The sequence below is a fragment of the Cenococcum geophilum genome (genome assembly GCF_001692895.1).
Source record: "Cenococcum geophilum 1.58 unplaced genomic scaffold K441scaffold_12, whole genome shotgun sequence".
NCBI lineage: Eukaryota > Fungi > Ascomycota > Dothideomycetes > Gloniales > Gloniaceae > Cenococcum > Cenococcum geophilum.
The window spans coordinates 2287938-2309024 of NW_027137570.1; the positions used below are offsets into that span (position 1 = coordinate 2287938).

At 43.3% G+C, this 21087-nt stretch overlaps 5 protein-coding genes across 5 annotated transcripts; 4 read left to right on the plus strand and 1 right to left on the minus strand.

Annotated features, from left to right (window-relative positions):
- Positions 1-8128: 8128 nt before the first annotated feature.
- On the minus strand, positions 8129-11338 carry K441DRAFT_551190 (uncharacterized protein; the record flags this gene model as incomplete). Its single annotated transcript, XM_067643086.1, has 2 exons — positions 8129-10937; positions 10989-11338. The coding sequence occupies 2 exons, from the start codon at positions 11336-11338 to the stop codon at positions 8129-8131; spliced, it is 3159 nt and encodes a 1052-aa protein (XP_067506273.1).
- A 542-nt stretch (positions 11339-11880) lies between these two features.
- K441DRAFT_40351 (uncharacterized protein) lies at positions 11881-13271 on the plus strand. The gene is made up of 3 exons (XM_067641498.1): positions 11881-12373; positions 12602-13087; positions 13142-13271. The coding sequence occupies exons 1-2, from the start codon at positions 12088-12090 to the stop codon at positions 13012-13014; spliced, it is 699 nt and encodes a 232-aa protein (XP_067506274.1). The 5' UTR covers positions 11881-12087; the 3' UTR covers positions 13015-13087; positions 13142-13271.
- Positions 12727-14121, plus strand: K441DRAFT_40338 (uncharacterized protein). Its single transcript, XM_067641497.1, has 3 exons — positions 12727-13087; positions 13142-13385; positions 13474-14121. Exons 1-3 carry the CDS (start codon positions 13008-13010, stop codon positions 14005-14007), a joined length of 858 nt encoding a protein of 285 aa, XP_067506275.1. The 5' UTR covers positions 12727-13007; the 3' UTR covers positions 14008-14121.
- Positions 14122-14928: 807 nt separating this feature from the next.
- Positions 14929-16296, plus strand: K441DRAFT_656780 (2-nitropropane dioxygenase). Its single transcript, XM_067648062.1, has one exon. It carries the CDS (start codon positions 15103-15105, stop codon positions 16147-16149), a length of 1047 nt encoding a protein of 348 aa, XP_067506276.1. The 5' UTR covers positions 14929-15102; the 3' UTR covers positions 16150-16296.
- Positions 16297-16716: 420 nt separating this feature from the next.
- K441DRAFT_656781 (Pkinase-domain-containing protein) lies at positions 16717-19901 on the plus strand. Its single transcript, XM_067648063.1, has 6 exons — positions 16717-16934; positions 16985-17013; positions 17071-17188; positions 17245-17392; positions 17451-18362; positions 18415-19901. The coding sequence occupies exons 1-6, from the start codon at positions 16884-16886 to the stop codon at positions 19494-19496; spliced, it is 2340 nt and encodes a 779-aa protein (XP_067506277.1). The 5' UTR covers positions 16717-16883; the 3' UTR covers positions 19497-19901.
- Positions 19902-21087: the final 1186 nt, after the last annotated feature.

Consider the following 21087-nt stretch of genomic DNA (forward strand, 5'->3'; position numbering starts at 1 on the left):
AATAATACATCTATTAAAGAGTAATGGTATTATTAAATTAAGTCTTTTCTTTAGCTTTGCTATAAGATTTGCCTTTACTAGCTTATCTTCTTTAAGAGCTAAGAATTGGTCATCTTCTAAGATAATTATATTATCTGTTTATATACCAACAATTCTAAATAGAGTTCCTATAGCTATAATAAGGAAGCAGGGATTAAATATAGAAGTAGTTATTAAAAGCTTCTCTTTATAGTGCTTACTATAAATAGCCTACTAATAAGTTCCTGCCTCTATAATTCTATATAGTGGCTTAAGTATAACTATAATTATATCTTTAGGATATTAGTGGCAAATTTGCTCTAGAAGGTATACTAGTATTAAGCGCTAAAGGCGTGTCTCTAATTAGGTATAGGCCTAGGTAATACCTTATAAATAAACCGCCATTCTATTCTTTATTAAGGAGGGAGCTAGCGTAATAATAACTTGCTAACTAGCTTATTAAATTATAAGGAATTACGTAAGAATTACTTCCTTACCGTTATTATTATAACCTTAAATAACTAGCCTTAACTTCTTAAATAGGGTATTAATAGCTTTACCTTTAATCTTGTTAACTATTCTTAACCTAAATATACGAACCCTATTAAACTTAGTAGGGTTATACTTCTTAAACTTAAAAACTCCTCTTATAATAAGACCGTCAATCTCCTACTTATTAGATACTTAGAAAGGAGCTTCTAAAGTTATAATACGGCCTTCCTTTTAGAGCTATTTTGCAAGCTTAAAGTTAGCCTTCTCTTTAGCTATTATAAAGGCCATTAATAGCTTAACTCTATTCTTAATAGTGGTAACAAGTTACTTTTTAAAATTAATAAGGTATTAGCAGTTTTATAATCCTTTTAGGCAACCTCTACCGCGTTATAGTTGTGATATATTTACTACAGTTATATTAGGGTCGTAATCGCCTTTTAGGGCATATTAATTATAGTTCTCCTCTAGGGTATCTCCTAGGGTATCTTCTAGGGTATCCTATAAAGGCTTAGAACTATTATCTTTATAGTAAGGCTTAATAACAGTTAAATAGAATTAAGTAGGTCTATAGGGCATTTAAAGAGTATAAGTCTAACTATTAATTATAATAAGTTTATATAGGCCTAACTATCCTCCCTTTTTACGCTATACGCGTACCTTAGATTAGAGTGGCAAATTAAGCGTAGTTAAGGTGTTTAGGCTATTTTTTATTCCTAGTACGTTATTAACCTAACGTATAGCGTAGAGATGTTACACCTCCTTTATTACCTTATAAATCGCCTCAGCTTATTATATAATAAAGGGAGATAGTAGAGAATTATTAGTTATTTAAGAGTAGGCGCTAAAGACTAGTAACGTAGGTACGAGCCTATCTAGGCTAGCGGTATTATTAACAGCCTTAACAGCCATCTATAGGATAAGCTCTTTACTAGCACCCTCTAGTTCTAAAGAAATAATCTTATATACGCGGCGTAATAGCATATAGTATCGTTCTACCTTTTTAATACTATTATATGCCTTAACGGGGACTTCCTTAACCTTAATTGTTATTACCTTTACCTATTATTAAAACTCTGTAGATAAAAAGTTCTTTTCCATATTATAAATAATTTAATTAGGGGGTCCTAGGTAGATATTAATCTAATATAATTAAAGAGTATCCTATACGTTCCTAGCTAATATATCTTTTAAAAAGCGTACGGCTTAGAAAGAGGTTAAGAAGTTAATAACTTAAAGTACTAGCTTACCGCTAAGATATATAACATCCATAATAATATAAAAGTTAAAGTTATAGTTATTTTTAAGGGTAAACTTAAATCGGCTAGGGGACTTCTAGTTTATTTAGCAGTAATAGTAGTACTTTATAAGATGTTTAATCGCCTTAACCTTAACTTTATAACCTACTTATTAAAGAACCCTAAATAGTTAGTAAACAGATAGGTGGCTAAAACGATAATATAGTTAATGTAGCTCTAACTTAGTTAAGTAACTCTAAGCAACGCTCCTTTTTAGCTATTAAAGGAGTAATTAAGGGTAACCCTACTTGCGTATAACGGGCACCCAATTATCTCCCTAAATAAGCATATTCTTAAGGTTGTTAAGCTTAACGCCTAATTTATCTATATCTTAGATATAGAATAGGAATAGGGTATTTATAGGAATAATATAGAAAGTAATATATCCTAACAGGGTTTAGACCTTAATTATACTAAAAGAAATTATAGTACCCTTACTAAAGTAAATTATATATTAGCCTGCCGTTAATTAATTAATCTAAACAGAACTATTAAGCTGCTAAAGAGCTTGGACTTAAGGTTCTCCTATTATAGATACTCCTACGGCTCTAGTATCTAGTATAATACCATAAAAGATATTTACTAAGTATCTATTATTAAAGGAGAACGCGGAACTTTTCTTTAGCTTATTAAAGATATCTAACCTTATAACAGAATAGAGCGTAAATTAGTTATTAAGGATAGCAACGGTTTATATACCATTTACCTTACTATACTCGGTAAAGTATTAGTTAGGAGAGTAGTCCTTAATTTCTATATCTATAAGGAGCTATTTAGCCTCGTTAATCTTACCCTTAAGATCTTCTTCGCCTTTATATTAAACTAGGAAGCTTTAAAAGTAGGCTATAATAACTTCTTAGTTTCTAACGTTTTATATACTTTAGCAAAACTTATTATATACCTCCTTTTGTCTATTAAGGGGGTATTTAGTTAACTAGTAATTTAGCTTCTTACAAACATAATATTTCTTTTGCTAATTATTACAAAATAAACCTCTATAAGGACCTCCACAATTACTTTATAGTTAATGTTAATTGTACCCTCTACTATATCCCCTACTACAACTACCATATATTTAATTAATCTAGTTATAATTATATTAGTTAGCTAGGTTAATTAAAGTAGGTTAGAGTTAGGCGTTAAATTACTATACTTTTTAAAAGCATAGGGCGGTACTAATAGAGGATCTTAATTAAGTATATACTCCTTTATAAGTACTTATAGGGTTAAAGAAAGTAAGGTTATATTCTTTAACACCTTAGTATACGCTAATAACTTAATTATATAGGCTAAAGTCCTTTTAATATAATTTGGATAAACTACGCTAAATTATTTAGAGTTAATTAAAGAGCTTTTAAAGACAATCGAGTTAAAAGGTACCTAGGTTTATAGCAATAATTCTTAAAAAGGTAGTCTCTCTCCACTCTAACATATACTGCTGCTTATTCTCCTTTATTTTAAAGTGGCATCTTATTTTATATATCATTTAGTTAAAATTATATCCTTTTCCTACCAAATAATTATAATAGAAGGTACTAGCTCGGCCCTTAAGTATAACTAAATAAGTAATATAGTATTAATTAGGTTCTAGTCTAACCTTCTAGTAATAGTTATAAAAGATATGTAACTTTAAATTAAGGATATTATATAGTTCTCTGCTAAACTTCTTCTCCTATTCTAAATAGAGCTTTATAAGCTCTATAAGCATTTTTAAGGTACCTCTAATTAGTATTTAGCTATATTATATTATAGGCTATAATAGTAACGTAGATCTAGTTAGCGGAGTTTAAAGGTTATTAGACCGTAAAGTAAGGGGATCTTACGCTTATCAGGGGTTATTAATTAAGGCTATAGGTTAAGCTAGTTAATATAGGGGAGTTAAAGATAGAGGTGGAGGCGATAGATATAGAATGTTAGAACTTGTGCCTAGAGTAATAGAGTTAAAACGCGTCTCTAGTAGTATATTACTTAGGTTTTATTATAATTTAAGCTTCTTTATAGTGCGTAGTTAGTGCTTAATCTCTTATAAAGTCTATTTATACTCTTCCTTTATATTAATAACGTATTTCTAAATATTGTCCTTAATACTACCCCCATTTATAGGGATAAATACTCTATACTCCTAAAGGAAGTTACGGAAGTCCTATATAATATCTTTATTTATAAGAACCTATATTTCCTTTATCCATTTAATAAAATCCTCCTTTATATAATACTATAGCGCGGTATTATTATATTTGCTATCTTTATAGTATTCTATACAGTATACTAAGAATCTATTTAGGTCCTATTACTTAACGGTTATAAAGTTAGTTATAGCTCTATCCCATATCTCCGGGTTAATATCTTTCTTATACTTCTTCGGATAAGTTAACGCTATAGTAGGTAGAATTAACGAGGTGTCGTACGTTAAAGGTAGGTAGGATTTTCGGTTTTATAGGATCTCGTAGGTTTACTATCCAAAGGTAGGTAATTTAAGATATTATTTAACGCGTTTCGGACGTTAACTTAGGACCTTAGGTTTAGTAATATTTCTAACCTAAAGTACTTAACCAAATCTTTATAAACGTAATTGTTTTATATAATAGACGCAACTTAGTATCTCCTAGTACTTAGTAACACTTCTATTACTAGTTTTCCGTAAGTCTAAGGTAGTATAGTATTACCGGGATCCATTCTATATAAGCGTATATAGCACCCCTATATAAGACTATCTCTTCTATTAATAACCTAGCTGCTCTATAGTTAACTGTATATTTAACTACTAATTAGTGTTAGAAATACAGAGCAAATTATTAATACTACTTGAGTAGATATAGTAATAGAAAAGGTTATTATTCTAGATAGGGGAGGGTAAGGAATTTAAGGTTCCTTACTACGCTAGTGCCGCGACGGCACGTGACGGCAAGTTGCCTTACGTGACGGCAATATGCCGCACGTAAGGGCAAATTGCCTTATTCCCGACATATAATAAGGAAGGTTACTTTACCTTATCTTGCCTAAAGCTAAAGGATATAGGCGATATTAAAGAGATAGAGGAAAGAGAAACGTCTAATAAGTTAGGAAAAGAAGAACCCTAGGGAAAAACTCCCCCTTAGAGTACCCTATTAATCTTAAAGAGATTAATTTTAGTTGGTTAATAGATAGAAAGCATTTTATAGTTCTATATATAGTATCTTAAAATAGATATAAAGTTAATATAACTGCCCTAATTAACACTAGAGCAAATGGCTTCGCCTTTATAAATACTGCTTATGCGAATAATATTGCTAAGTTTCTAAATATAGAAGCTATTTAACTAGAGAAGCCTATTTAGGTAAAAGGCTATAATGGCTAAGCTAGTTAGCCAGTTAACCACGTCTTAAAGTTATATATTACTCTTAACAGATAACGCTAATATAGTATCCCTTTTTATATCCTAGACCTAGGGTCCTATAATATAATCCTTAGATAAAAATAGATGCCCTATTTTAATATTTGGCTAAATATATAATAAAAATAGTTTATCTAGCCGGAGGATAGACCGAAGTTGCCCTCTTTTATTAAGGAAATCTAAACTAACCACAAGACACTAGCCGCAAGGGCTAACTCTACCTACTAGTAGGATATCCGGGCCCGTAACCTAGCCTTTACTTAAAAAGACGCCCGCCATAAAGCTAGAAAGAACTCTATACTAATAAAGATACTCTCCTAAAGCGCTATATTTAAAGAAAACTGTAACCGGCTACCAGCACACCGCCAGAGTACCACACTGACTCGACTGCATATCAAACTGTCTCCATTTCGGTCACCTACCTCTTCACTCGCTCACCGACTTAGTCACTGACTCGGTCACTGACTCGGTCAATTACCCCTTATTGTCTGCACCTTTCTCATGTATATATACCACTTGATTTCCATAGATTTACAATTAAGTCGCTTATTTAATTCTTCCACACTGCAAAGCTTACAGTTATGAGCCCGGATCGGTCATTCGATCGGCTAACTGACAAGCATGTGTCGTGATTCTCATTCCGGCAGTGTCCAAGCCATTCAGTCATTGTTTCCCAGTTGAGTAGCGGATGGATAAGTTTTGATGGCTCGAAACGTCGTAGCCTAGGTTTCAGTGTTTGCTGTACTCCTTCGTGGTCAGTATCCGTGGATGAACACCCCAAAGCCTGTGTATCCCCATCGCCTTGGGAGTGTATATGATGTCCGTGCATCCCATCACTACTGTGGGTGCCTTCCATATCACACTCGTAATTCTTTACTTGCGTTTGCCCCGGAGCCATGTGAGAAATATGAATAGACCGCTGTTCGCAATCTAGAGTCTTCAACGATCAGTTTAAGGAGCCGTAACACGCATTGAAATATGGTTAAGGAATAAAAGAAATTGAAGCCACGAACTTGAATATGTTCTATTTTGTTACATGAGCGTACAACTGGCAATTGCAGCTCCATATCTTGAAAAAGAACGTCAAGAATGATCCTTGCATCGCCTATACGGTCATGTATCCGACCGGGTTGAGGAGTTGAGGATACAATTTCCAATAAGAAATGCCGCTCGAGATGATCAATGATGTGAGCAGCCTGGATGAAATACCCTATGTTAAGTTTTTCAGGCTCAAGCAGACCAAGATATTTCAATTGCCGCAATCCGGCCGTGGAGACTAAATTGCATAGCGTACAAGCTTCTCGTTGCTCCATCATTTTGCCATGTGAATTAAGATATATAAATTCCCAGTCTGAATTGCATAATAGGAGGTGTCTTAGACGCAAGTGACGGCATGCAGCACATAGCTTACACTCGGTCGAATCAAACGAAACACACGCATGGCACTCTTTGTGGAAGTGGTGTTCGTGCTGAGTTAGAGTGATGCTCGGGTCGGTATAGGATTCTATCATAGCCTTGTATCGACGCGGCTCTTCGTTGTACCCGCAATAAGGCAAAGGTAGCATTGGATGAATAAGCGAGTCTTCATAATGCTGCCTTCGTTCTGACTCTCTGTATTGTTGGCCCCTCCATGATGGTCTTCCGGTGGTCGGTTTACGCTTTGCCGTAATTATGCGGTTCAATTCAGAGAGATAGTCTTCACTGATAAACACCGAGTCGGCAGGTGTGACCTTAACCCTTTTCGCAACTCTTTCGTCCATCAATAGGTGGAAGTACGGTAGGAGGATTCACATGCGTTCTTCAGACGCTGTGAAACCCTACTCTTGTGATCATTAGTCTGACTCTACTGACAGTAGGCCTAGTTTGGGCTTAGGTACTTCTGATATGTAATGTGAGGACCGAAAATATAGGATATCCAGAGCTGAAGAATACCAAAGGTGGAGTGTATTTGCTGTAGACAGAAGGTACCTGTGGATGGGCTAGCTGTGTTTTAGGCAGCAGGTTTACCTCAGCAAGCTTAGACCATGGAATCAATTAGCGGACATACAAGGGGGTAACATCACCCCATCTATGTAAGGGATATGCCTCTGCAGATTCTTACCATTATCCTTTAACACTGCGCAGCTTCCGCAGTCTATCCTATGGAAATGTCAATGTTAATTATAACTATCATATTATAAGGTGATGGAACTACCAAAAGGAGCGATCATGGCGATATCACGCTTTGCTTTTAGTCCGGGCAATCATGCTCGACTGTGCTTTCATAGGTGCCCTTTCGTAACCCGTTTGATTGCTTCACGGAGCTTTCAATTCTCAATTAAGGAATGATGTCTGTGTCTGATAAGGGTGTGATCCGGTCCAAATCGTCGATATCGTCTTATCCGAGCGGCGTTTCTCCATCTTTGTGCTCTACAGTAAGCCCTTGAAGTCTGGACAAATTGAGCTCGAAATCACGGTATATCAACGTTATAAGAGCATCGATTAAATATTAGGAAACAAGGAAAATTTCCCGTCAAAACGACTATGAAGCTAAAAGTATGTAACCCCAGCTTTAGTCCGCCGGGAAAAGAACCTTGTCCTCAGGCAGGTCTGAAAGTGAGGATCACGACCACCCACAGCACAAAAGTCCCACCCACTGTAAGCAGCGGAGGTTCCTTAGAATACCACAGGTAGAAGCGTTGATCTTGCGCTCAGTACATGTCTGTCATGTACGACTTGTGATCTACCAACCACAGAGAAATGTGTTGGAGACGTTCAGATCTGTTCGAGCCGCGCTGGAGAAGTGTGTACATGGGGAATGAGAAGTAACGAAAGGATAGTAAGGGGATATGTAAGAATGAAGCACTTGGATATTGTATATAGTACGCTTCGTTATGCGGATGCCCTGGAACGCCGGGAATGTTGTGAGTAAAGTACACATTATTTACAGTGACATGTCGCATGTAATATATTAAACCATAGCAAGGGTTGCTCGAGCCATTGGCTCCGGCTCCTGTGGCTCCAGAGTCATCTCCTCGATCTTGTCAACCATACCAAGGTCTCGGATATTCCATCCGTCTTGCTTCTTTACCCAGTCCTTTTGCTCGCCTAGGATGGCAAGGTTTCCGTTCGGTGCACCTCGAACAAGGAATTTATCTGCAACTTTCTTTACATCATCCGCCGTGACATCGAGCAGGCGTTCTCTCCTAACTTGTAACATATCGTCGTCAATGTTAGAGAGGAACAGTCTCAGCCCCTCCTGGCTGACGCTCTGTGGAGCATCGTAACCCTGGAAGACGCTCAGCTTGGCTTCTTCTAGATCCTGATCAGTCCAGTTCCGGTCCCGGGCCCAGGCGCCCGCTTCGCTTACGATTTTCATAGTGTTCTGGGGGTTAGGATCACGGTAGCTGTAGAAACCGAAGACACCTCCGAGAGGACGGGAGTAGGCCCCACCGCCATATGCACCGCCCTTCTCACGGATTTCGTGATGGAGGTACTTGTGAGTTAGGAGTTGTGCCAGAATCTCCAACGGTGCGCCGGAAGGATCTACATAAGGTACCGTTGGAATGGCCAGTCCGGAGTAGTAAACCTGATATGGGAGAGGAAAAAACGCTTTAGAATTCCGCGGGTATCTTGTTGGTGATGTCCTGGAAGGAATGCTTCCATTACCGGCCGGTAGCCCAGTTAGGAAACGTTGCAAGGCCTCCTGATTAGCATTGGAGCTCTCATTTCCACAATTGAGCGCGACGCGCATCGTCTTGCTATTTGAAATCGCAAAAGATTGTATGGTCTTCAACTTCCGAATTATGTCGTTCAAGGGTTCAGAAAGGGGGCGTGACGCGAGGCTTGTGGTAAGTTTAACTTGAGTTAATCCACCTGTCTGCTCCTGCAGCCGCCCAACTGGTGTCAAACCGGCCTCAGCAAACGTTCGAGCATACAAGTGTCCAGACTCTGCAATGGAATTCACTGCACCACTCGCGGAGCTCTGAAGCAGCTCCCGAATTTTCTTTTCAGCTTCCGGGCCATCAAAGTCGGTTTCCATGATAATTATTCGCAAAAGATCATACATCGCAGGAACATTGCGATCCAGTGCGTAGCCGGTAAAGGATAAGCCTTCTCTATATGAATCCAAAGAGTGTGGTGATGGAGACGAGTAGTATGCAACAGAAATCCCGCCGGTCTTTAGCTTGATGAGCTCCTCTAATTGCTCCATGGTCTTGTTCTTAGTACCAAGACGCATAACGGCACTGCTGAACAGGGGAATCATCTCCCGTAATTCATCCGGTAGGTTCTCGAGACCTTGAATTGCACGGAAGTATGTTAGGCCATTCGTATGCGCTTCTCGCCACTGAACTTTCACCTCTCCCAATGAGCTATGCCGAACTGCAATCCTCTCTTTCTGGCGTGGTATATCATTGACATGCACACTTGGGAGACAGCTGAGGTTCTGGTCGTTTGCTTTCTCCTGAACCTCTAGCAGTTCCAGTTCGCGTTTTTCTAGATATTCCTGAGCTTCTTGCTCAGTAGAAAAGCTTTTAGTCGTTTCTAGAATTTTGTCGGCGAGTCGTTTATTCTCTTCGTCAGCCAGTTCCTGGCTGTAAGTTTCGGAGGGCTCCATTGTGAATGTTAAGGTTTTGTCATTGAGAAGGTACTTGTCCAATAAGCTTTCTAGGTATCCGCGTTCTGCGCAACGGGATTCGAACGATGAGACTGTTTCTTGCCACGCCAACGCGTCCATTGGGTCAACACCATTGAACCAGCCAGGCTTCAACCGTTGCATTAGTCCCATTCCAAAGTTCGCAGTCTTGTGCTTTAAGGAAAGTTCAAGCTGATGCAATATGCCGTCGACCTTGATCTTATCAAAGCCGTTTTTCCTGGCTTCTGAGAGAGTCTTGAAAATAGCTTTTTTGACCTTTGGGACGTCATCCTGCTTGACTGCGTTTAGGCCTACCGAGAAAACACCAATTTTTCCTGCAGTATCATATCCAGTATTTGGGCTGAAGTCTGCTCCAAGACCAGACTCAACGAGACTTCGATATAAGGGCGATCCGTAGCCGTCTAGTAATAGATTGCTCAGTATACCCAATGACAAATTCTCGACCACGTCGGACGTGTCGCCCATTAGCCAGGTGGTGGATGTCTTGTGCTGCGTATCCGGTGGAAGTAATGGATCGACTGGGCCTTTTAGAGTCACATACTTGGGTCCGTCTTCAAGACTAAGTGGCGATTTGATATCGTCATCAGCCTGTATCTGGTCAAATCGATTGAAACGCTTATTAATATCCTCCAAATGGTCACTCAATGGCATATTCCCATAAGTGAAAAGTTTTGCGTTACTGGGGTGATAGTGGTTGGCGTGGAATTTCCTGAGTTGCTCCCATGTTAGGTCCGTGATTTTGCGAGGATCACCTCCAGAATTGTTTATAGCGGGAAACAAATGATCCTGAAATCTGATATAGAAAAGATAGCTGGCATCAGACATTTGGCCCTTCATCTCATTGTAGACGACACCTTTGAAGACTAGTCTCCTCGCTTCCTCTCCTCCTTCTGCGGCAGCTAGTGGGTTCGCCGGACCTATCCTCCATCCTTCTTGTGCGAAATCATTGGCATTCAAAAGAGGATGAAGGGTAGCATCTAGGTACACAGACATGAGGTTTTTGAAATCTTGGGCATTTGTGGTGGCGAAAGGGTACGAAGTGTAGTCTGCGGAGGTGAAAGCGTTCATAAAGTTCGAGAGAGACCGGGGAAGCATCTTAAAGAAGGGATCGCGAACAGGGTACCTGTGAAGTTGTTAGCATTAACGAATAATAGCGATGGAAAGAGAGAAAAACATTTCACTTCCGCATAATGTGGTATGTTCTAGGATATGAGGTACGCCGGTATCATCTGGAGGGTTAGTCTTAAATCCGATCGAGAAGACATTGTTCGAGTCGTCCCTCGCGATGTGAAGGTAGTCTGCGCCGGTCTTATCATGTCGAAGCTGGAAAGCTGTGAGCTCCAGTTCAGGAACCTGCTTTACGCGCTCCAATGTGAAGCCATGAAGCCTCTCTCCGATCTTTGGATAGCCGGCGGGATCGGTTACTGCAGCATAGCCTCGACGAAATTGACAAGCCGCGGAATTTCGTAGATACGGCGCAAGAGAGCGGGACGTCCACAGCGATGACCGCGATGATCGAAGCATGGCAAGCTGATGGTAGAGCAGCAACAGCCAGAGAAATAAAAAACTGATGGAGCCGTCGGCATGTCGCGACGTTTCAGGGTCTCGCTCCGACATGGTAATCTACACCCTGAACAAGCATAGCATCATAGCAGGGAATGTGACTAAGTATCGAAGGGCGGCAGCCTGTCCGCAAAAGATGATTGGAAAGGAGGCGACCAGTGGCCTGCTGCGAGAGCGCATCGGACGTGTTTGACCATTGAAGACTGTGCCGCATCTCTTTGCTCCTCGGCCGTGATGTAGATTGCGCTGGCTCCCAATTTAATTTCACTCACAATCTTGAACACTAAGACTCTGTTGGTAGCCGAAAGAGGGCGAAGGTTACAACAGGGCAAGATCGTTTCGCAGTCCGCTCCCCTCCTTAACACAACTCGACTAGCCGCTCACGAGATTAATCTAGCAGTCATAGTCGCCGCCGTCTCTCTCTCTGCCCTCCCGATTCCGTCATTACTGGCCATTATTCCAAGGGGCTCGTATCTTACTCGAAGTGCTCAGCCTTAGCCCTCCAGCCGACGAGTCCGAGACGTCAGACGAAAAGATCCTCAGTCGCCATCCCAGCGCGCACAATTCACGCCCCATTGTACATGCGCTCCTCTCCTATGTAATATACAATACTTTGCCATACACGCAGCCTTGGGTGTAAGGTGTAAGACAACCTGAAGACGTCACTCGGGTGCCGAAGAGTTTGAACCTCAACCTTCGGGTACAGCTTCATGGCAACCGTTGCTCACCAACACCAAGCAACGTCTGCACACGCTCGCTCCAATCCTGTCCATGTTATGGACACTAGCCGTAACTCGTCTCTCTCCCGCGACGCATCAATAGCTGGATCCGCACNCATGGCTACCTCTCAACATCCCACCCCTGCGGGACCACCACCGAAGAAGGGCAAGGGCAAAAAGAATACTGATCCTTCTGAACAACAGAAGCAGATTCAGGCGAAAATAGCACAACTCGAGTTGGATGCAGCTGGTGACAAGGAGCAGGAAGCTGAAATTGGTGGGTCAACTCTTTCGGTTTCACATTTAGCACGACCGCTAAGGAGGGACCAATGTCAAAACTCTTTTTGATAGTCCGGTTGGCGCAACTACGAGCTTGAAGCTGGAGGGTTATTATTTTACATGGCATGGAATCATGAAAGGGGCTACAAGTTCGGCACAATGCAATGCTGTTCTGCCGCAAAATTTCTCGCTGAATTGTTAGCTAACAACGTCTTTGCGCATGTAGACCGGGAAGTCAAGAAAGCGAATCGAGATTTGTCCCATTTACTTTCAACAATGGAAACGCCAATGTCCCGCCTTGAGGTTGTTCAAAAGAAATATACGGAACTTCTTCAAGATATGAAGAGAACCGAACGAGATCATATCAAGGCTAAGAAGCGTGGCGATCAGCTGCAGAAGGAGAAAGATGCGGGAAGAACAGAGTTGAGCAGAGTGACGACTATGAAGGATAAGCTTGAGAAGCTGTCTAGGGACGTCACCAAGGAGAACAAGAAACTCAAGGTTAGCCGGTCATGGAAATTTGAGTGGATTTCTAAGAAGGGCAAAAGCTCATACGTTAATAGGAGGACATCCACAGGCTCGAAACCACCGAATCTAAAGCACGGGAAGAGTTGCACGATAGGCTTGAGAGGATGGTAGCGGACGTAGAGGATGTTATCAATTCTCAAGGCCAGCCGGAACCACAGAACGTGGATATAGAGTTGGACGAAGTGTACGCCTTCTCATTGTCCAGAGAGTGAGGGACTCGTACTAATCTTGGAATTAGCTTCCGTCAGAAGTTCAAGTCGTTCATCGACCAATACGAACTGCGTGAACTCCAATTCCACTCTCTCCTTAGGACCAAGGAACTTGAAATACAGTATCAAATGGCAAGACTAGAACAACAACGCAAAGCTCAAGAGGTGGAGTCATCGAAGTCCCACCAACTGACGCGTCAAGTGTCGACTTTCTCCCAAACCGAATCAGAGTTGCGCACCCAGTTGAACATCTATGTGGAGAAGTTCAAGCAGGTAAGACTGACTCTTCCGCCTATCAACCTAAGCTAGTCTCAATTAGACTTGCGAATTCTTACAACATATGGAGGTTAATGCTGACTAGATGCAGGTCGAGGAAACGCTAAATAATTCCAATGATCTGTTCTTGACATTCCGCAAGGAGATGGAGGAGATGTCAAAGAAGACCAAGCGTTTGGAAAAAGAGAACGTCAACTTGACTAGGAAACAGGAGGCAACCAATCGCAATATTCTGGAAATGGCGGAAGAACGTACACGGACGCAGAGAGAGATAGCACGAAAGGACAAGGAGATGGAGCTGCTTCGTAAGAAGAACGAGAACCTGGAAAAGTTGTGCCGTGGTATGCAGGCACAAGGTCGTGGGCAAGTCAATGTGAATGATTTAGACGTTGGCGACGATGATGGTACGGAGAGCGAGTACGAGTATGAGGATGAAGATGATGAAGGGAGCGGTGAGGGTGAGTATGACGAAGATACCGAAGAAGAAGCCATAGAGGTCCAAGGACGCCGACCTTTTGGCCCTGTCCCTCCACCTCCACCACCGCCTCAGAGTCTAGTCAACGGCAAAGTCAATGGCCACAGGCAAACAAACGGTCAAGTGAATGGAATCAAGCGCTAGATCCTGCGGGAGAGAGATGTCGCTGTTGCTTCTGCAGGCTCCAGGCATAATGTGACATTTAGGACTTATATATATCCCGTGCGCCTCTATGATCAGGTTCTAAGAGCCGCCATTGTTACTTATACTCGATTCATCTCATTGATTTGTTCAGTGTGTTCGTATTCTTGCTGCAGGATAATTACGCGGCAGATTTGCTTGCTTTATATTGCCAAGTTCCGTGTACTCCTTGAAACACCATGATTCCATGAAAAGCTCTTTGGATTAGATAAACACTCACATCTAAGACTGCACAGCGGACCACAATTTTGAGTGCTAGATCGAGGTAAGAAAGATTCAAAGGCTTTCGCTCCTATGTCCCCAATGAGGTCTAGGAGGAAACATTCCGCCTATTTCGTTTCTACCCGCGCTGGTGAAGGTCAGAAGATAGGTGAAAAGGAGAATCAATGATGCTTGCGTGTAATGCATTGTAACGGTAATCAGGATAACACAGATTTGGAGATCGGAAGACTGTTCGATCGCTAGAATGGAGGTTGTGGAGGTTACCTAGCTTTAGGCGTTCAGATGGCAGAAATGCATAAACCCCCATTAGACCGGAAGTAGACCTTGCGGCGTCTAGTCGGCGTTTTGACGAGTCGTCTGGTAGGCTTATATACGGAGGACGGAGCAAAAATGGATTTCCCTTTCCTTTGCAATCCCCCCCCCATAAGGTTGCTGAGGTTTTAGGCCTTTTGGGGGCCTTTAGGAGGTCTTCGGGCTATATAGACCACCTAAAATCTTGTTACTTAGGCGATAGAGCCCCGTAACTTTGGTGACCGTATGGGGGTATTTACTAGTCCCAAAAGGAAGGGAAATCCATTTTTGTGCCGTCCTCCGTACCTCGGTCTTCCCGCAAATCTAAGCCCCGGCTACTGCTGACCACGGCATCGTATATATTTATTTATCGCATATTCTTGCATGCAAACATGATATCTACCTCTTCTTCTGTTACTATACCAGCTTGTGCTTACAGCTTCTATTTCATCAATAGCTGTAAACCTCCATAGAACGAACCATTTACTTTTATCTTCCACTGCCACACATTCCAAGACGTCCAGAATGGCTACTCCTACCCTCCAAACACCACTCACCAAGCTCCTAGGAATTCAATATCCTATAATACTTGCTGGAATGGCACGTACTTCTGGCGGCCCACTCGCGGCCGCCGTCTCCAATGCTGGTGGTCTCGGAGTCATCGGAGGCCTCGATTACACTCCTGAACAACTCCAAGACATTATCGACGAGCTGAAATCAAACCTCAAGGACAAGTCTCTGCCATTCGGAGTTGACCTTGCGCTTCCGCAAGTCGGCGGTAATGCGCGCAAGACAAACCACGACTACACTCATGGCCATCTGGACGAGCTAATCGAAATCACGATAAAGAACAGCGCAAAGCTATTCGTCAGCGCCGTGGGTGTGCCTCCACCACGAGTAATCAAGCGTTTGCATGAGGCAGGTGTGCTGATTATGAACATGGTTGGCGCGCCAAAACACGCTGTTAAGGCATTGGACGCTGGCGTGGACCTGGTGTGCGCGCAGGGTGGTGAGGGTGGCGGACACACTGGAGATATTGCAAACAGCATTTTGATTCCCTCGGTCGTGGACGTTGCCAGGAGGTACAAGAGTCCGCTGACTGGCGAACCTGTGTTGGTCGTTGCAGCAGGCGGCATTTACAACGGACGAAGCCTGGCCAGCAGCTTGATGCAAGGCGCATCGGGCGTGTGGGTTGGTACAAGATTCGTGGCATCTACTGAGGCGGGTTGCTCGCAGATGCATAAAGAGAATGTTGTCAGTGCGGGTTTTACTGATACGTTGAGGACGCTGGTGATCAGTGGACGGCCACTTAGAGTTAGAGCGAATGATTATATTCGAGACTGGGAGTCGAGGCCAGATGAGATTAGGCAGTTGACAGAGAATGGTATTGTGCCTTTCATGNAAGACATGGAGGATGGAAAGGATGTTGATCTCCCATTCCTAATGGGCCAGGTCGCGAGTGTCATTAACGATATCAAGCCAGCGAAAGAGATCGTGGATGAGATGGTTAAGGAAGCTATCGAGATGTTACAGTTAGGACAGATATATATTGCACGAGGCAGCAAGTTATAGGGAACACGCCGTATATCAGTATCTTGGATATGATTACAGGTGTGGAGTAAATAAGGAGTTCTTGGTTCTATTTTTTTTTGTACCATTTCCTCAGGCTTACTAGCTCGCAGAAAATAGGGTAAAATTTTACCACATTTAACACCACTGCTGAGAGTGTCATCTTGATTCAAATGAATGTCTGAATAGAGTATCTTTAGCTAACTCCTATTTATTTTGGGACTTGGTAGCCAAGGATAATGAAATCTTCCTGCATTTCGGTTAGATCGTCATAATTCGTTCGGAAGGATTGAGCTGATGAAAACCTCGGTGTGTTTATTTTTAGGAATATGATGGCTCCGATCAACATGAACTACAAAAGCAATTAGTAACCATTCGTACGCCTAAATAAACGGCAATTAAAATGTAGTTTAACCAGGGCCACGGAGTCGATGATGATGTGCTACTAGGATCCATAAGAGCCGGCCAATTATTTGCACCGACAACATCAAGTCGCAGACGCAGAGTAACGACCAGGCCAAGCTCAGGAGATTGCTTGTTCAACTTTTCCAAGCCAACCTCCATCTCATATTTTCCCCTCCACGCCCCTCACCAACGCCATATTCTTCCCTAGTATCCTCATTCGCCTCATCGCGACTCGGCTTTGCCCGCCAAACGGCTGTTCCTAACGGCCTCGCCAAGAATTTCTACATGACGCGCTCCCAGACAGCTTCATCGATACCGGAGCTCCGCAATCCATGCAGGCCAATCTCAAGACTCAGGCCGAAGTACAAGCTCAGAGGAAAAAGGTGCGCTTGTCTTTTGTTTCGACATTTAACTTGTGCTGACCTCCAACTAGCTGGCAAATTCTTACAAAGAACTCCTCGAGTAAATCCATTCGCTGCGCCCCATCACCCGCTCACGATACTGATCGCTCAAATATAGTGAATTCTCGTCAAAGGACCTCCATACCGTCGGAAACTATACTCTCGGTCGTCTCATAGGAAAAGGATCGTTTGGCAAAGTTTATCTCGCATCTCACAAACTCACCAATGGCTCCAAGGTACTCCTCGAGCTATCCACCACAGATACCTGACACAAAGCTAAGCTGTGTCGCAGGTTGTTCTTAAATCAGCCAAAAAGGATGATAGGAATCTAGCACGGGAAATACACCATCACCGACAATTCCTACACCCACATATCGCCAGATTATACGAGGTTATTGTAACAGAATCACTGGTCTGGCTTGTTCTAGAGTATTGTCCAGGTATCATGAGATTTAAGTCACACTTTTGCGACATCATCTAATCTAGTCTGGACTACAGGCGACGAATTGTATAACTATCTCCTTCAAAAAGGACCGATTGAACCCGCCAAAGCTCAGAAGATCTTCACCCAACTCGTCGGGGCCGTTTCCTATGTCCACAACAAGTCATGCGTGCACCGAGATTTGAAACTGGAGAATATCCTCCTTGACAAGCATGAGAATGTCAAGCTAGTGGATTTTGGTTTCACACGGGAGTATGAAGGTAAAGCGAGTTATCTCCAAACGTGGTGTGGGACGGTATGCTATAGCGCGCCAGAGATGCTTAAAGGTGAGAAGTATGCGGGAGAAAAGGTGGATGTGTGGAGTTTGGGTATCATTCTGTATGCCCTGCTTGCCGGAGAATTACCTTTTGACGACGACGATGAAACCATTACGAAGATGAAGATCTTGAAAGAGGAGCCGAAATATCCAGAGAGTTTCCTACCAACCGCGAAAGACCTAATCACTCAGCTATTATCCAAGCGACCGCTCTTGAGACCATCACTAGCGGACATATTACAAAACCCATGGCTAGCAGATCATGCCCCACAACAACAAGCTATTCTCAAGTTGCAACAGCCGGCCCCGTTCACGACTGAGTTAGAGAAAGAGACTTTACAGCGGATGCGCAGTGCTGGGGTAGACATCGACATGGTCATCGAGAATGTTCTTGCGCAAAGATGTGATGCTCTTGCAGGGTGGTGGGCGTTGCTAATAGAGAAGGAAGAGCGCAAGGCTAAAAGACGAGAACGTAAACGTAAGGAACGAGAGGCCGAGGCAAAGAGTCTAAGGCGCTTGAGTGCAGCTAGTAGTCGATTAGAGAGACTTGCACCTACTATCAGAGAGACTGATGAAGAAGGACAGCTCAGTCCACTGTTGGGAGATCCTCCGAAGAGCCGCGGCCGGAATATGAAGCGGACAAGCGTCGCAGGTATGCAGACTCAGGAAAACAATAGCTTTCGTGTCTTGTTAACTTGAATTAGGTGCCATATCAGATCTCCCGCGTTTGCCCGAAACGCGATTAACTCCAGATTCTGACAAACCTCTACCTCCAATCGAAAAAGACTCAGTACGATCAGCTAGCTCTTCACGAAATCGACCGCTCCCACCTCCGAAAGAGGTGAGACGATCAAGAAGTAGTATGCTTCAGGTTGTATCTACTAATCCTGAACTCCTCAATCCAAATGGTTTCGTACCAAAAAGACGTCGAAAATACCAGCAGCCATTCATTAATCACTTAAATTCTCTTAGAAATTGGTTTAGGGAGTCCGCGAAACGAGGAAGATCTCCTAACTCCAAAGCCAGCAGCGCGACATCGCCGAAAGTTACGCCAGGCAAGAATTCTCCTGAGACTGGCCGGCAATCGAGCACAGGAACACTCTCGAATCGCAATTCTGGGATTAACTCTCATCCTGATTTGCACGCAAGAGCGAGTTTCCCGCAGCGGCCAAGAGTATCAACTACAGCCAGTGCTGGCTCTAATAAGCGGCCTTCTCTTTCTCCCTCTCCCTTGACACCTCATTCCTCTTATCGACGAAGCTCTATTAACCTTCGTGGGCGCAAGTCAACGTCTTCGTCTGTCTCATCTATTCGCTCTATCCATCACCATCATTCGCACTCAAAAGCCTCCTCTACATCCTCGGCATCACTAGCATCGCCTTCTGTTTCGACAGCTAGTAAACCAACGAAGAGCCCTCACACGTCTGTGAAGGTTCTCCCTGCTACACCTACAACATCATCATTTCCCTCGAATATACGCATAGTTCGTGCGCCAGTCAACGAAGGCGGTGCTGCTTTTGGAGGTCTCCCGCCACAGAGCCCTGGGTTGAAATTTGCAAAACGGAAGCGGAGTCCGTTCAAAGGGCCCATGCTTAACGTTAGCTCTCACGGGAGCCCTAGTAATTCACGTACGAGGAGTGAAACTGGCAGCAGGAGTGCGAGTGTTCAAGGGCGGCGGAGTGGAGAGATAATTGAAGAGGAGGACGAGGATGAGGTTGAAGAGGTGGATGAATTCGCTCCTATTACCAAACCAGGGGAATTCGTAGAGGAAGTGCCTAACGGATGAAGATGTTGGATATCGATATTCGCTTCACTTCTGAGAGTAGTCTAGCTAGACTCGCTCGGCTTGCTTTTTTTTTCTCTAAACAAACCGATTCTCGAAGGAGATCGGGGTTGCTCTCAAATGGCCAGTAATGGATAATGTAGGATTGGGCTTGTCATCCCTTGTATGTTGGCATAGTGGCGCTGGATTGGCGTTTGGGTAGTGTGAAAAGTCGCATCCTGATTTACCAGTTGCATGCGTAGATACCACTAGCAAGTGTTTTCCTAGAGTTTAGAGTTTCCTGTAATGTCTCATATTCTCGTATCCTGCCTTGGTGCATCTTGTATGTGTGAAAAAGCATAGGGTCAACGCAGCAATACTGGCCACAGACGGGCCGTCGCTGCACCAGTGTCACCTGCCTCGACCTCCGCATTCTTGTATCTCAGATATGGGGATTTAGCCTCTGTTCCTAACTACTCTAAATAGTCGCATTCCGTGGGCTTTATCTGGTTGACCCACACCCCACGTGCCTCGCCTTTCCGTATAAACTTTAGCCAGTAGTGCCGCTATCAAAGGACGTCTAAGGCAACGCTGCCCGTTGTGCCAAGTCGTAACTAGTGTCGACACCCACTGAGATGTTGCATGCATTAGTGGTTTCGCCTTCCTAATTCCGCTCGTCATTCCGTGGGGTTAGTCGCAAAGGCGTTGCGCAGATCACGAGCGGTTTTGCAATACATTTGGTAAAAGCCTTCTTTTGTTCTGCGTTTTGCCCTGTGGAATTGCGGCAGGTGCAAGATTGCGATATTTTCTGTTGTCTACACGACCGAATGCACGAGATGAACTGCCACTTTGGTGCTACGGTGCAGAGCTAGTATATGCCACAGCTAGCTATGTTGAGTGGAACAGACGGTTGTTGGGGCCAGTAACGCTTAGAGTTGACTTAATTTCATCTTCTAATTCGAACAGCCATTGCCATTTCTCCCAAATTTACGAACAATCTCAGTATCAAATTCTCTTGGAGAAATGCTACGAGCGGTCAGAGCCTGGGCAGAGGGGAAGTGATGATTGGGACTTAGAAAAGAAAAAGGGCCCTAATGCAGGAAACCGATGCTGTCTGAACTGTCAGGAGACGCTGTACGCCCTCTTTGCGCTCTAAGAATCAGCCCTACCCGAGCCGCCTTCCATGACAGCTTCTTCTGCAAGCCATCATCAAAAGCAAAAACCCGAATCATAAATCATTTGTTGTCACTGCTCCTGAAGTCGTCCAGCGTTCCGGTGGCCCTGCTGCCTCAGTTAATGTCTCCCTGGTGTCCAATATCGGATGAGCAATGTTTCAGCCTCAAATCCTCCGTCGTAAATAATGGGCTGATTGGGGCAGTTCCGTGCCAAAAGGTCTCGTGTCGTGTGCTCCTGGCCCTAATGGGTGGGCAGCGCTTGGATTCGGGAATGGTCCGCCCACGCTATTCTTATCATTCGCGCTACGCAGTAAACGCCACTCGATGCAGGAGCTGTTAGATCCAGAATGGCCTCTTATTGCCACCAACGCAAGCGCTTCGCACATCGGAAATATGCTTCAGTAAGATTCTCTCAAGGTCTTCCAGCCTGAAGAGGATAT